The 16,762-nt window shown below is 34.7% G+C and overlaps 1 protein-coding gene and 2 pseudogenes across 1 annotated transcript; all 3 read left to right on the top strand.

Moving 5' to 3' along the window:
- Positions 1 to 6,052: 6,052 nt before the first annotated feature.
- Positions 6,053 to 8,482, top strand: LOC125838383 (uncharacterized; annotated as a pseudogene).
- A 1,747-nt stretch (positions 8,483 to 10,229) lies between these two features.
- Positions 10,230 to 13,243, top strand: LOC125838382 (uncharacterized). Its single transcript, XM_049517454.1, has 7 exons — positions 10,230 to 10,531; positions 11,511 to 11,688; positions 11,932 to 12,112; positions 12,188 to 12,271; positions 12,353 to 12,460; positions 12,686 to 12,958; positions 13,142 to 13,243. Exons 1-7 carry the CDS (start codon positions 10,246 to 10,248, stop codon positions 13,241 to 13,243), a joined length of 1,212 nt encoding a protein of 403 aa, XP_049373411.1. The 5' UTR covers positions 10,230 to 10,245.
- A 2,267-nt stretch (positions 13,244 to 15,510) lies between these two features.
- Positions 15,511 to 16,762, top strand: part of LOC125838381 (uncharacterized) — a 41,210-nt pseudogene continuing 39,958 nt past the window's right edge.

The raw sequence follows: 16,762 nt of genomic DNA, 5'->3' as shown, positions 1-16,762 counted from the left end.
ACCAATTTTCAACATTTAACAAGTAATTTGGGGATATTTTAAACTTGAAAATGCGCTCGTTTGCCCCTCAGGACCAACTGGCTCCATTACTAAGGTCTTAATAGACGTCCATGAAAAATTTTGACCAAAAACAAGCTGAAATTCTGGATCACAAAATATCCTTGGACTATAGCATACGAAAATCGGCAAAATCTGGATTTACCTGCTTTAGGGTTATTTTAAACATGAAAATGCACCTATTTTCCCCTCACAACCAACTGGCTCCATTACTAAGGTCTTAATGGACGTCTATAAAAAAATTGACAAAAAACAAGCCACAATTCCAGATCACCAAAAATCCATGGACTAGCACACAAAATCGGCAAAATCTGGATTTACCTGTTTCAAGGGTATTTTAAACATGAAAATGTCTTTGCCCCTCAGGACCAACTAGCTCCATTACTAAGGTCTTAAGGGACGTCCATGAAAATTTTTTGGCCAAAAACTAGTCATAATTTCGAATCACCAAAAATCCAAAGACTATAGCACACGAAAATAGGCAAAATCTGGGTTTACCTGCTTTGGGGCTATTTTGAACTTGAAATGCGCCAGTTCACCCATCGGGACCAACTAGCTCCATTACTAAGGTCTTAAGGACGCCGATGAAAACTTTCAACCAAAAACAAGCCAAAATTTTGGATCACCAAAAAACCATTAACTATAGCACACGAAAATTGGCAAAAATCTGGGTTTACCTGCTTAGGGGCTATTTTGAACTTGAAAATGCGCATGTTTTCCCCTCAGGACCAACTGGCTCCATTACTAGGGTCTTAACGGATGTCCATTAACAATTTCGGCCAAAAACAAGTCGAAATTATGGATCATAAAAAATCCATGGATTATAGCACACGAAAATCAACAAAATATAGGTTTACCTGCTTTGGGGCTAGTTTGAACTTGAAATTGTGCTTGTTTTCCCCTCGGGACCAACTGACTTCATTACTAAGGTCTTAACGGATATCCATGAAAAATTATGGCCAAAAACTTGTCGAAACTTCGAATCGCAAAAAATCCATGGACTATAGTACACGAAAATTGGCAAAATCTGGGTTTACCTGCTTTGGGGCTATTTTACACTTGAAAATGCGTCCATTTGCCCATCGGGACCAACTGGATGTATTATTAAGGTCTTAACGAACGTCCATGAAAAGTTTTGGCCAAAAAAAAGCTGAAATGTTGGATCACCAAAAATCCATGGACTATAGCACATGCAAATCGGCAAAACCTGGATTTACCTGCTTTGGAGCTCGTTCGAACTTGAAAATGCACCTGTTTTCCCCTCGGGACCAACTGTCTTCATTACTAAAGTCTTAACAGAAATCCATGAAAATTTTTAGCCCAAAACTAGCCAGAATTCCAGATCAGCAAAAATCCATGGACTATATAGCACACTAAAATCGGTAAAATCTGGGTTTACCTGCTTTGGGGCTCTTTTGAACTTGAAAATTCACCTATTTGCTTCTCGGGAACAACTAGCTCCATTACTAAGGTCTTAACGGACATCCATGAAAACACACGGCCAAAAACTAGCCAGAATGTTGAATCACCAAAAATCCATGGACTATAGCACACGAAAATTGGCAAAATCTGTGTTTACCTTCTTTAGGTCTATTTTGAAATTGAAAATGCATTTGTTTATCCATCGGGAGCAACTTGCTCCATTACTAAGGTCTTAACAGATGTCCATGAATAATTTTGGCATAGAGAAGCCGAAATTTCGGATCACCAAAAATCCATGGACTATATAGCACGCAAAAATGGGCAAAATCTAGGTTTACCTGTTTTAGGGATCGTTTGAACTTAAAAATGTGCTTGTTTGCCCCTCGGGACCAACTAGCTCCATTACTAAGGTCTTCGCATATATCCATGAAAAATTTTGTCCAAAATCTGGCCGGAATTCCAAATCACCAAAAATCCATGGACTATAGTACATGAAAATTAGCAAAATCTGGGTTTACCTATTTTGGGGCTAATTTTAACTTGAAAATGCTCTCGTTTTCCCCTCTAGACCAACTGGCTCCATTACTTAGGTCTTAATGGACGTCTATGAAAATTTTCAGCTAAAAACAAGCTGAAATCCGGATCACAAAAAATCTATGGACTATAGTACACGAAAATTGGACAAATCTAGGTTTATCTGCTTTGGGGCTCGTTTGAACTTGAAAATGCACCTATTTTTTCCTCGGGACCAACTGGATCCATTACTGAGGTCTTAACGGACGTCCCTTACAAATTTCAGCAAAAGACTTGTCGAAATTCTGGATCACCAAAAATCCATGTACTATAGCATACAAAAATCGGCAAAATCTTGGTTTACCTGCTTTGGGGCTAGTTTGAACTTGAAATTGTGAGTGTTTGCCACTCGAGACCAATTGTCTCCATTACTTAGGTCTTATTGGACGTCCATGAAAATTTTGGTCAAAAACAAGCTAGAATTCTAGATCACCAAAAATTGTGGACTATAGCACACAAAATTCGGTAAAATCAGGGTTTTGGGGCTATTTTACACTTGAAAATGCGTCCATTTGCCCATCGGGACCAACTGGCTGTATTATTAAGGTCTTAACGAACGTCCATGAAAAGTTTCGGCCAAAATAAAGCTGAAATGTTGGATCACCAAAAATCCATGGACTATAGCACATGAAAATCGGTAAAACCTGGATTTACCTTCTTTGGAGCTCGTTTGAATTTGAAAATGCACCCGTTTTCCCCTCGGGACCAACTGTCTTCATTACTAAAGTCTTAACAGAAATCCATGAAAAATTTTAGCCAAAAACTAGCCAGAATTCCAGATCAGCAAAAATCCATGGACTATATAGCACACTAAAATCGGTAAAATCTGGGTTTACCTGCTTTGGGGCTCTTTTGAACTTGAAAATCACCTGTTTGCCTCTCGGGACCAACTAGCTCCATTACTAAGGTCTTAACGGACATCCATGAAAACACACGGCCAAAAACTAGCCAGAATGTTGAATCACCAAAAATCCATAGACTATAGCACACGAAAATTGGCAAAATCTGTGTTTACCTTCTTTAGGGCTATTTTGAACTTGAAAATGCATTTGTTTATCCATCGGAAGCAACTTGCTCCATTACTAAGGTCTTAACAGATGTCCATGAATAATTTTGGCATAGGGAAGCCAAAATTTCGGATCACCAAAAATCCATGGACTATATAGCACGCAAATATGGGCAAAATCTAGGTTTACCTATTTTGGGGATCGTTTGAACTTAAAAATGCGCTTGTTTGCCCCTCGGGACCCATTGGCTCCATTACTTAGGTCTTATTGGACGTCCATGAAAAGTTTGGTCAAAAACAAGCTGGAATTCTAGATCACCAAAAATTTGTGGACTATAGCACACAAAAATTGGTAAAATTAGTGCTTTAGGGCTTGTTTTAACTTTAAAATGTGTCTGTTTACCCCTCGGGCCAACTGGATCTATTACTAAGGTCTTAAAAGACGTTCATGAAAAATTTTGGCAAAAAAAAAGTCGAAATTCTGGATTACCAACAATTCATGTACTATAGCACAAGAAAATTGGCAAAATCTGGATATACCTACTTTGGGGCTATTTTGAACTTGAATATGCACTTGTTTGCCCCACGGGACCAACTGGCTCCACTACTAAGGTCTTAACGGATGTCTATGAAAAATTTCAACCAAAACCAAGTCGGAATTCTGAATCACCGAAAATCCATGGACTATAACACACGGAAATCGATAAAATATGGGTTTACCTACTTTGGGGCTCATTTCAACTTGAAAATCCACTTGTTTGCCCTCGGGACCAACTCGCTCCATTAATAAGGTCATAACGGACGTCCATGAAAAATTTCAGCGAAAAACTAACCGAAATTGAGATAACCTAAAATCCTGGACTAAAGCACACGAAAATTGGCAAAATTTGTGTTTACCGTCTTTGGGGATCGTTTGAACTTGAAAATGCGCCTGTTTGCCCCTCGGGGCCAACTGACTCCATTACTAAGGTCTTAACGGACGTCCATGAAAATTTTTGGCAAAAAACAAGCCAGAATTCCAGATCACCAAAAATCCATGGACTATATATAGCACACGAAAATTGGCAAAATCTGGATTAACCTGCTTTGGGCTATTTTAAACTTGAAAATGCGGCTGTTTACCCCTCGGGACCAACTGGCTCCATTACTAAGGTCTTAACGGACGTTCATGAAATATTTCGGCCAAAAACAACCCGAAATTATGGATCACTAAAAATCCATGGACTATAGCAAACGAAAATCAAAAAAATCAAGGTTTACTTGCTTTGGGGTTATTTTGAACTTGAAAATGCACATGTTTGCCCCTTAGGACCAACTAGCTCCATTACTAAGGTCTTAACGGATGTCTATGAAAAAATTTGTGTAAAAAACAAGCCGAAATTCTGGATCACAAAAATTCCATGGACTATAGCACACGAAAATCAGCAAAATCTGGGATTTACCTTCTTTGGGCCTTTTTTGAACTTGAAAATACACCGGTTTACCTCTCGGGACAAATTGGCTCCATTACTATGGTCTAAACGGACGTCCATGAAAATTTTTGACCAAAAATAAATCAGAATTTTGGATCACCAAAAACCCATGGACTATAGCACGCAAAAATTTGCAAAATCTGGGTTTACCTACTTTGGGGCTCGTTTGAACTAGAAAATGCGCTTGTTTTCCCATCAGGACCAACTGACTCCATTACTAAGGTCTTAACAGACGTCCATGAAAAATTTCGGCCAAAAACAAATTGGAATTTCGGATCACCAAAAACCCACGGACTATAGCACACGAAAATCGGCAAAATCTGGGTTTACCTACTTTGGGGCTCGTTTGTCCATCTGGACCAACTAACTCCATTACTAAGGTCTTAACAGATGTGCATAAAAGAATTCGGTAAAAAACAAGCCAAAATTCCAGATCACCATAAATTCATGAACATATCATACGAAAATCGGTAAAAGCTGGGCTTACATGCTTTGGGGTTATTTTGAACTTGAAAATACGTCCGTTTGCCCCTCGGGACCAACTAGGTGGTATATGAAAAAGTTCAATTACAAAATCAAATTATTGTATCCTAATTCATTGTAGATATATGGTAACAAAGGTGGATAAATTTCAAATATCAAATTAAGATTTTCTTATCAACCAATTTCGAAACATTAAACCAAAATGGGTGTTTAGCAAGCAAGCGGAGTAACAATCTAAGAGTGTGCGGAAGTGTGTATCGATTTCAAAATTGTCTTGATCTTTTTATTGAAGTTTTTAGTTTTTGTACCCTACTTTCTTGAGCTCTGTAGCATAGACTATGATCTATTCACTTAACATAAATTTTGGAATAGAAATAAAGATGATTTAAATGGGACAAATCCATCAACTTGCGGGGTCATATATAATACACAGATTTAATTTGTTAAAGTGTAAAAAAGGAGTTGAAAATGTAAAGTCCATAGAGTATTTGGACTAAGGTTTTAAAAGGTAAAGTTGAAATTTGTTTTAATGCTTCATGTTTGCTTCAAAGTGAAGGTCTTAAAAAATCTCGAGAAAATTGCAAGAGGCAAGTTTTATGAGTAGTAAACAATTAGGATGTGTTTGATATGTCCAGAAATATTTTCTAATTTTCTCTTAGGTCGGGATCGGGTTAGGATCTCGAGATTATATTGTTAGGATCGAAATACCCAACACATGTTCCAATTCGATGCAGCAATATCGAAAATCATTTGAACTGCTTAATAGAATTATGTTTGATACACTATAATGTTGGATGTTAAATGAACTTTTTAGCTTTTAAAATGAAATCAAATTTAGTAGTCGTAATTCAATGAAGTGTAATTAGTAGAAGCTCAAAGGGTCGTCAACCGAGACATTAATGTTCATTAATATAATGCATCTGTTTGAAATTCAAGTATTCCAGCAAGCAGCTGTATTATTTATAGCACCAAATTAAAATGTTCACAAAACAGAGCAACTCAATTTTCAGCAGAAGTGCAAAGCAACAGATCAAATATAATGGCTTACATTCCACCGCACAAGAGGCAAACAAAGGGCTTTCCGTTGTTGAATCCAACTCCGGCACCGGACTTTCTTACGCCTAATAACTTCACAAAGAGCGTTAATCTCAAGTCATTTGGGGAGCAGAACAATTTTCGAGGAAAGACCATCGTTTACAGAAAATTTGCTGTTTCGAAATGGTTCTCCATTGGCTTGGCTGATTATTCTCGATTTTCATCTCTTGTCAGCCTCCAACCTTTTTCTGCAGACTACTTTGATGGAAATCCAGACAGAAAAGCTCTATCGTTGGTTCTAATGGAAGGTATAACTTTTTTTTCTTTTTCACCGGAAGAGTAGTTTTCGATATGTATGTCCTAATGTATCTGTATTTTCATCAATTTCTAGTTGTCTGCATATTCGATTTGTGTACAACCTTATATTGAATTGAATTGGTGATCGACACACAGTGATGAACATGGTTGAATATACACATTAGATTCATGAATTCACATTACATTTATGCTTTTGAGATGTTAATTATTTCAGTTTTCTTTCAAATATTTATGCTTTTCTAGGTTGCAGTGAAGGAATAACAAACGAGCTTATAGATACACCATGGCTTTTGATAGCTACAAATGGGGATAAGGGTCTGAAAAGTACCCCAACTTTGGTCGAATTTGTTGTTGCAATATTAAACTTTCATGAGGACCTATTACCTCTTTAGACTATTTAATAGTGTATTTTAAAGGTATATATGTGCCCACGTGGACACATTACTATTTATAATTTTGCATTATTTTTTATGTCCACATGGGCAAATATATATGTTTAAAATACGATTTTAAATAGTCTCGGGAGGTAATAGGTCCTCATGAAAGTTTAGTATCGCAAGAGCAAATTCGACCAAAGTTGGGATATTTTTTACACCCTTATCCCCTACAAATGTGAAGAAGGATTTACTTTTGTCATTTCAACATATGAAGCATGAGATGGAGGAAGCTGATATGGCACAAGTAAAGCCCTCTGTAGTTGCTCGTTTCGGAAAAATTCTCTTTCATGGGTAAGTCTTCTTCTAATCACACGTTAAGTTTTGTCATCATGTTAGGAATTTGTAACGAATGGAATCGCAACAATGTATCATTTGAATTCAATATTTATTGTGAATATTTGTTTGTAGTCTTTGAATCAAACTGCATGTGTACAGGAATTCCTCAATTTGTGAAGAATCCCAGGAAACTACCCCATTGAGTGAAGCAAATGTTAGAAAAATGAAACGGAAATTTTATGCAAATTCTCCTGCTGCATTTATGGATTACATAGAACACTGAGTTGTTGAGAAACTTGAGCTAGAATATGTGAAAGGGAAAGAGTTGTACAACATACGGGTATGATTTTCAAGTTTAATGTCTTCCTCCTACTATATTGTTTCCTTTAGCTCTATATATCCTTTTGTTTTTGTAGCTTTCTGATAGGTTGCGACCTAATTCATCTGTTACTTGCAAATGTACTGTGGCCAAAGATTATAACAAGATTGAGCTCTATAAGGTTAGTACTTTGTTCCTGCTGCTTCTTGATCAAGCATATTCTAGTATCTTGTAAAATACCTAATTAACTACTTATTTATATGGTTGGAAAAGCATTAACAATTATCACCATCATTCTTTAACAAAACGACTCCCTCTGACATGAATCCCTTTTTATTAAGATTGAGTTGAACAGCATACGCCACGCCACATGGTAGCAGATATGAGCTGTCTTGGAAAGAGTTCAGATCTGAGGTTGATACTATATACCAAGAAAATCAACCTTATTTTATCTGTAAGTTATGCAATAAACTTTTCTATGTTTCCTTGTAGAATTTAATGAGTGTTGTGATTTAGTTTGCATTTTCACAGAATGAACAGATCAATGGAATTAAAGATCTTATTGGTTCTGCTGTTTTGGATTCAGAAGTTCAGGGCGGCTTGAGAGTTGAGATGGCCCATTGGCAAGGATTCTTCAGGTGGTCGATATGCTGTTATTGGTATCGGTCACACAACTGCAAAATCATATAGAAATTCATCAATTAGATTTAAGCTTCGGCATGCAGATCCATTTGAATTCAAATCTTCAACTGGTGAGGTTACACAGGAGATTTTCTTGAAAATGCCTGGAATTATATCAGAGTTACGAGTATGTTCTCTTTCCGTACTTGCAATAACATTTCTTTTTCCTTTATAATTTTGGATGTCACTGCATGATACACATGATGGTATGATGTTGCTCCAAACCATATTGTAGTGTTGTTAGCATCATAAGCGTAGACTATTGGAGTATATTGATTTGATTTTCATTCTCTTACAAAAAATGCAGAAGCAAACAATGGACGAAGATCTGGTGTTTGAAATGCTGGAAAACAACTTGAAGTTAATATGGGATCTTTGTTTGTTGGATGGTTCTTCAAACTGACCATGTTTCGTGCCCCTTCGAACAAAAACACTGAAATGTTATTGCACTATATATGTGTAGTTTTGGAATGGCACGAATTAAGCAGTGCACAAGATGTTGGTAACTTAATTTAGATTCCACAAAGTGCACACGTGTTGATCATGACATGTGTGCTTGTAGACTCTTCCGCAGTATAGTAAATAGTACTTCCTCCATCCCATATTAGATGGGCATCATATTAAAAATGTTTGTCCTATATTATTTGAGCACTTACTAAATTAGGATAGAATTAATTAATTTTTTACCATTTTACCCCAACAATTAATATGACCTTTGGATTCCCAATACTAATCATTCCTATATTCTATGTGTATTTTTTGTAACTCATTTTAATGTGCATTGATATACACAAAAGGCAAAATGGTCAAGTCTTTCAATGTATTAATGATTTCTTAATTACCGTGTAAAGTTGAAAGTGCCTATCTAATATGAGACGGAGAAAGTAATATGTTGCTTTATATAACTATGAAGTCAAAATATTGATTTAAATGTTAATAAAGAATAAAGTATCAATCAATAATAGACATTAAAGTTTTTATAGGATAAGAATGAATAGAAGAGTTGTCTTGAGCATGAGTATAAATATAATTTAAAAGTTATGATCATTAAAAGTGGTTTGGGCGTGGGACTTCCATTTTGGAGGTCTCAAGTTCGAAACTCCTTGCCAGCGAAAGTAAGGGGTTTGCCTTCTGGGTCGAGCTCGTAGCACCGGGTTTGCCTAGTGTGGCTTATCTCTCCTATGTGGTTTGTAAGCTATTGCATAGGACTGGGGGTTTTACCCTGTGTGCACCCAAAAGGTAGCGGTTGCGGATTTCCCTTGTCATCAAAAGTAAAAATAAAAAATTAAAAGTTATGATCATTAAAAGTGTAATGAAAATAAAGATAATTAAATTTTTATATTGAAGAATATAAAAAGAAATAATAAGTGATACGTTTATTTTTTATAATAATAAGAAGTAAATAAAAAGAAAACATATCAAAAGAATGAGAGAAAAAAAATAGGATCCTTGATTAAAAAAAAAGGGGGAGTAGGATCATATTACTTTTCTTGTCTAGTTTACTCTAAGCCCTAGCTTTATCCGTGAGTAAATTGGCAGAATTAACTCCAAAGGTCAATATGGTTAACCAAAATAAAAAGAAGATTAGTAATGTGAATGTTCATTTAATTTTCATAATTTTTTTTCTAGAGAAAAGGCTTAACTATGTCATCAAATTTGAGAAAAAGGCTCAATTATGTTATACATTAAAAGTTTGACTCATCTATATCATTTTCGTTTGAGAAAAAACTCATTCAAGTCATAATTTTTTAACGGAAAACAATTTCGATTTTGCAAAATCATTTTTATACGTGGTCAATTATGATTCAGTCACGTCATTAATTAAAGGAAAAAGACTCAAACATGTCATCAAACTTTCAGAAAATGTTCATCTATGTCATCTGTTAAAAGTTTATCTCATCTACGTCATTTCCATTTGAAAAAAAAAGGATGATCCTTACCACTATTCGATGACCCTATTCTTAAAATTTGATTAGATATTTTAATTTTTTTTTTCCTTTTTTCTATTTGAAAAAGGTTTAAAAGAGAATAATATAGTACAAAAAAAAAGAAGCTATAGTTTATCATAAATAATTACACTATTGACAGATGCCTTGTTTCCTTTTCCATAATAACCGGCTCTGAAGTTACGGTATAGTTCTTCTTCCATACAAGTGATCAACTATAATGTCTTACATTCCGCCACACAAGAGGCAAATAAAGGGCTCGCCATCGCTTGAACCAACTCCGGCACCGGAGTCTCTCATCAGATCTGCTTTTAATAAGAGAAAGGATAACAAATTTCGAACTAGGAATGTCGGTTATACTGATCATACTATCTTAAAATGGTTCTCTGTTGGCTTGGCTGATGAGTTGAGATTTTCATCTCTTGTTAGTTTCCAACCTCTTTCACCAGAGTCTTTTGAGACAAAAGCAGGCTTACAACCTCTCTCTTTGGTTTCAACTCATCAAGGTACTATATATATATATATGTGTGTGTGTGTGTGTTGTTTAATTATAAACCCGATCATCGTTTTTGATATCCAAAATTATAGGGGTGAAATGTGTTTTTGATGATAAATTTGGTGGAATGATTTTATATGATAAAAATACTAACATAGTTGAGTGACTCTACATTTTTAGATATTTACTCAATTTGCTTCTTATAATGGTTTTTTTTTTTTTTTTTTGGCAAATGCTCATTAATTGTTTCTAGTACCTGCATAGTGTTTTCAACTTCTTCAACGTGACCTACAAGATGAATTCAATTTTGGTTGGGTTGTGTCTAATATCTAAGAAAACCCTGGAAATACTAATTTTCCTAACGGAGATAAGGGGGGGAAGTAGAAAAAACTTTTTTTTTCAGATGATTTTTCTATTCTTATGTTGCTTTAATTGATACAATTGTTTTTTTTTATATATATATAAATATTGAAGCAAAAATGATTGGAAATATTGATTAAAGCGTCTCTCGATAATTTTATTGAACAAGGGATTAATTTGCATGATTTAAAATTTTTAAAAAAAGTGCAGCATATTATTTTTATGTATATAATATACCTTGAGATAGACATATATTTTATTAATTAGGCACCCAAAGAGACTCAACCTATTTTGGTATATTGGTTTAAACGTTGCACACCTCTGAAGTGAGGGGACTAGACTCAAATCCCATTTACTAGCTAGGAATGGCTAGTTTCGAAGTTGTGATCACACGGTGCAAATTGAAGTTCAAAACCACCACTCTACAAAGCAAATTTTATCTGGTAGAGTCATTTAATTCATATTTATACGTTAGCATATTATAATTAGTTTTATATTTTTATGTTTAGTAAAATTATCATACACTAACGTGCATTAGCCGACGTTGGTGGTGCAATCATTGTCTTCAGATCATGGGTTCGCCTCTGCTTTAGTGATGCTCATTAAGCTATATATCTATAATTTTGCAGGTTGCAGTGAAGGAATAAAGAATGAGCTCATAGAAACACCATGTCTTTTGATTGCTGCAAATGTGAAGAAGGATTTACTTTTATCATTTCAACATATGAAGCGTGAGATGGAGGAAGCTGATATGGCACAAGTAAAGCCGTCTGTAGTTGCTCGTTTTGGAAAAGTTCTCTTTTATGGGTCAGTCGATCTTCTTCATTTAGTTCACATGTTATGCTTTTATCGTCATGTTAATTAGGAATTTTAATATTTTTCTGTTCCGAGAAACAACACTTCATATCTTTTATAGCAATTAAGTATCAAATACCTCATATATCATATGTACCATGCTGCTTACTTTGTTGTGTTTGAAGCATTATTTTGTTAGGTTATTCGTATACGAATGCATGTTTCAAAATACTTGTCATGTTCTTTGTTATGCAGGATTTCTTCAATTTGTAAAGATAGCCTAAAACTTAACTCATTGACTGAAACTACTTCGAGAAAAATGAAAGGATCTTTCCATACGGATGTTCCTCCTTCATTTATGGACTATGTAGAAAATCGAGTAGTGGAGAATCTCGGACTAGAATATGTGCAAGGGAAAGAACTGTGCTATGTTAAGGTATATGCTACTTTCAAGCTTCTAAAAAACTGTCTTCACCCTACTGTATTCTTTCTTTATCCGTGTTTTTTGTAGCTTTCCGATAACTTGAGGACTGAATCAACTGTTTCCTCCAAATGTACTGTGCCAAAAGATCATTATAAGATTCAGCTCTATAAGGTTAGTACTCTAAACCTTTTATGCCTGCAATTTCGCATAACTGTCATTAACATATTTATACCTATCTCCTTTTTTCTTAAGATTGAGTTGAACCGAGTACGCCACATGGTTGCAGACATGAACTGTCTTGGAAAGAGCTCAGACCTAAGATTGTTTGTATATACCAAGAAAATCAAGATGGTTTTATCTGTAAGTTATTTACTCCATTCAAATACAGAGATGTTGGTTATAGGCTCAAGATGTTGATGAATATTTTATATCAAAAGCTCTTTTTGGTCCTCTATATATAAGGATTGAACTCTTGATTTCAAGCTTCTCGCGACTGTCGTATGTAATTCTTTTATTTGGGTGTTTACAATAGTATTATGTCTTACTGTGAGTACTGTGGTTTAGATAGTTCTTCACATTTTTCAGGATGAGGAGATTAATGAAATTAAGGATCTTATTGGTTCTGCCATTGTGGACTCAGAAGTACCGGCTGGTTTAAGATGGCCTTTAGACAAGCGCCATTTTTCGGGGGGTCGATATGTTGTTAATGTTATTGGTCACACAACTGCAAATTCATATAGGAATTCATCAATTAGGTTCAAATTTCGACATGCAAATCGATCTAAATTCAAATCTTCAACTGCTGAGGTTACACGGGAGATTTTCCTGAAAATGCTTGGAATTGTATCAGAGTTACCCGTAGGTTCTCTTTTCCTTTTGACAAGCAATTATGAATCTCATTTTATTTTATGTTTTCTGATTTTGGATGCCTCTGCATGCCATCAACGTTGGTTGCTGTTGCTCGAAATCATAGCATAGTATTTAGCATAAGCATTGACTTGATCATTTGATTTGATTTTCGTTCTCATACCAAAAATGCAGAAGCAAACAATAGACGAAGATCTAATGTTTGAAATGCTGAAAAACAACTTGAAGTTAATAAGGGATCTTTGTGTGTTAGATGGCTTGAACTCACAACCTTAGAGTTGAAAGTGAGGGTGCTTATCATCGGAGCAGCTCGCTCTTGTCTGTAATTAGCTTTGTTGTTAAGCTGTAATGAATAGAATATCTTACTTGAGTTGTCACATTTCGTTTTACATATGATCTTCGGCACTAATAAATCATTGAACAATTAAACAAACTAAGTTGCTCGGACTCTTCAAAAATATTGCATCATCTATGTTGGGATCCTTAAAAAATGCACTACTTTAGAAGGAACTGTGTGATAACATTTTTGAAGAGCCCGAGCAAGATAGATAGGAACTGTATATAGGATTCTAGCTTTCTACTTAATTACGTGGCTCAATTGCATTTTAAGCAAAATCTGGATACACCATTGATCCTTTTTATTCTAATTTGGTTCTCCTATGGGTGTTAATGAGTCCATGAATACAAGGTAGATATGGAAAGATGGTTTGAAGTCCTTCATCAAGATATAGAAGGTTGGGTGGGTCGGGTTAAATTTGGGCAGGTTAAAATGGGTCAAGACTATAAATGGGCCAAGACCTAACCCAACCCAAATTTGTTTGGGCAATAATGGGTTAGGTAACGGGTTAGTAACAGGTTATAATTCGGGAAAATTGTATATAATAGCAAACTATTAATTCAAATTAACTGCTATAAACATAGTTTGATTTAATTGTACCTCATAGCAAACTGTTGCTATTTCGCCTCTCTCCCTGGTGAATCTCGCTCGCCACTCTCGTTCTCGCTGGGCAGTCTCGCTCGCCTCTCTCACTTTTATACAAACACAAATGTATAAAATGTGTTTGTGTTTGTATAAAGCAAGAGAAAATTGTATATGTACATATATTTTCGTTCCCTTCTCCCACAGCTCGCTCGCCACTCTCCCAGATGTCACTCACCACTCTCACTCGCCTCTCTCACTTTATACAAACACAAATGTATACATTGCATTTGTGTTTGTATCAAGCGAGAGAAAATTGTATATACAAATACAAATGCATATATTTTCGTCATGTACACTTATGATTATACAAGTACGATCTTTCCCTACCCAGTTTTCTTTTGTCTTTCTCTCTTTATACAAACACAGATTATACAATTGATTGTCTTGTATATGTATATCGAAACAGATTATACAATTTCTTCTTTTGTATATATGTATAGCGAAATAGCCATAGCAAACATAAAGTTTTATATGGAGCGCAATTATGCAAACTATAGCTATAACATACAAATATCATTTTTGTGTTTGCTATATGTGAAAGTTGCTCATATAATTCAACCCGCCCAATTTTTACTAAGTTTTAATACCTTTATTTGTTATTTTATAAGTTTTTAGTACCTAATAAAAAAATCTTTATTATAACTAGATATAACATATAAAATAAAAAATAAATTATATAATATTTTAACAAGATTTTTTGAAAATCAATTTGAGTTACATATCAACTCAATTTTTAAGGAATTTTTACATATATAATATATTTTATTTGATTAAATACGCTTTTAAGTGTTACTTTATTTTTATTATCATATATGACATAATTTTAGCTTTAATAACTATTTGTTATAAATCTGTATTAAGTTGTATTAAAATTGAATATTAGATGAAGTTCTGAAAAATTGTATTAAAATTGTATCAAAAAGTGTATTAAATATAAACAATAGTGGGCGGCTTGTTTACAAAAAACCATATTAGATACTTTGCATCTTACTTGACTTTACTTTTACTTTATTACTTTACTTTACTACCTATACAGAAAGGAGAGTGGAGCGGCTTGTTTACCTTGGATTAGGGAGTATTTTAGGGGTTTCTTTTAGTGTTAGCATTGTTGTGCATGTACATTTATGCTTTTAAAAATGTACTTCTATTTTGATTGCCTTAAAAGCCTAAGCTTAACTAGCTACTTAAATGGTATTTTTGGTATTTACTATTTGTATGTGTTGATGTCTTTTGCATATGATGAAGGTTAAATGGTCTAATAGACTTTGTACTTGTATGAGTTTGTATTATGAACCATTCTATTTAACTCTTTATCAATTGAACTCTTAAACTTAATAAAACACAATTTATCAACCCCTTTAACCATTGACTAGACTTATGAGGCATCAAGATGGTTGAGTTGGCAAAAGTGTGTGAATTCACTCTTGTTAAGGCGAGTGACTATCCTATTTAACTTTAAAAAAATATAATAATAATTTCTTAAAAAAAATTAACTAAAAAAAGCCTTTCTTCTTAAGCCACTCCACCTCCATTTTTAGCCATCTCCATCTCATCTCCATCCATGTCTGACCCCTTTTTCTTTCTTCTTCACACTCTTATCATCTTCTTTAGCAGATCTTGTCATTGGCACCTCCTTGAATCAATTGATTCACCGGCAGAGGGAGAGAGCAGAGGTGATTGTGCTCGCCGGAGACCACTAATTCGCAATGGAATGAAAGAGAGACGGCGCAGGTCAGTGGAAGGAGAATGAGGCGGGTGAGGGTGGGATCTGATCACAACAACAAAGAGGTTTTTCCGGTCAGATCTGATGGCCATGTCAGTGGCGGAGCCAGAATTTTCAATAAGAGGGTTCAAAATCCGAAGGAGTAAACATACGAACTAGTCGAAGGGGGTTCGACATCTATTATATACATCTAAAAAATAATGTTAACCATGTATATATAGTAATATTTTCCGCCAAAGGGGGTATGAAGCCCTAAAGACATGTTGGCTCCGCCCCTGGCCATGGTGCGGCGGAGATGAAGAGGGGTGAGGAAGAGAGTACATGTGGTGGCCGTCAAGATCTGCGACAGTGACAGAGATGAAGACGACAAGGAAGGCTTTAGATTTTAACGGTTTCAAGGTGGGAATGAGGAGATAATGTATGTAGTTTCAAACTTTACTTTTAAAGAATAAATTTAAATTTTCTTATTTTATCTTTTATTAAATAATTTTGGTTAATAGTTTTAAAAAGTAGTTAATAAAGATAGTTATGACATGTCATTGATTTAGGTGACGTGGATTTGACATATCATTTATTTAAGGGTGGGTGAACTACATACATGATAAGAGGGGTTTAAAAATCTCCTTTTGATTGAGTGTAAGGGTTCAGTTGATAAAGGGTTAAATAGAGGGATCCATAATACAAACGCGTACAAGTATAACGATTCATTAGACCATTTTGCATATGATGAATAAATGATAGTATAACCTAATTTAACTCATTAAAAGATCCTCAAAGTTGTTAACTATTCCATTTGAGAAAAGGCCCAAAATAGGCTCTCATCTTTGAGTTAAGACTCAAAGTCATTCTTGAGTTTTCACATGGAGCACTAATAGTCCCACATGTTTGTAATATTTGTGCACTTTTAATCCTCCCTCAAACTTTTGCCTATTTTTTAACATTGATTTTATCCAAAATTTATGTATGAAATGTTTAATCGTCTTTTTATATATTTAATATAAATAAGAACTCAATTTGGGAGAAGGTGAGAATAAGAACATCTAGTTTAGAAATTAATAAAACTTAAATACATATTAATTTGCAATATTAC

The sequence above is a fragment of the Solanum verrucosum genome, unplaced genomic scaffold, assembly GCF_900185275.1.
Source record: "Solanum verrucosum unplaced genomic scaffold, falcon-dt-bn FXZP01000150.1, whole genome shotgun sequence".
Classification (NCBI taxonomy): Eukaryota; Viridiplantae; Streptophyta; class Magnoliopsida; order Solanales; family Solanaceae; genus Solanum; species Solanum verrucosum.
Note: the sequence above shows the minus strand (reverse complement) of the source record. Positions and strands in the feature narration are given on the sequence as shown.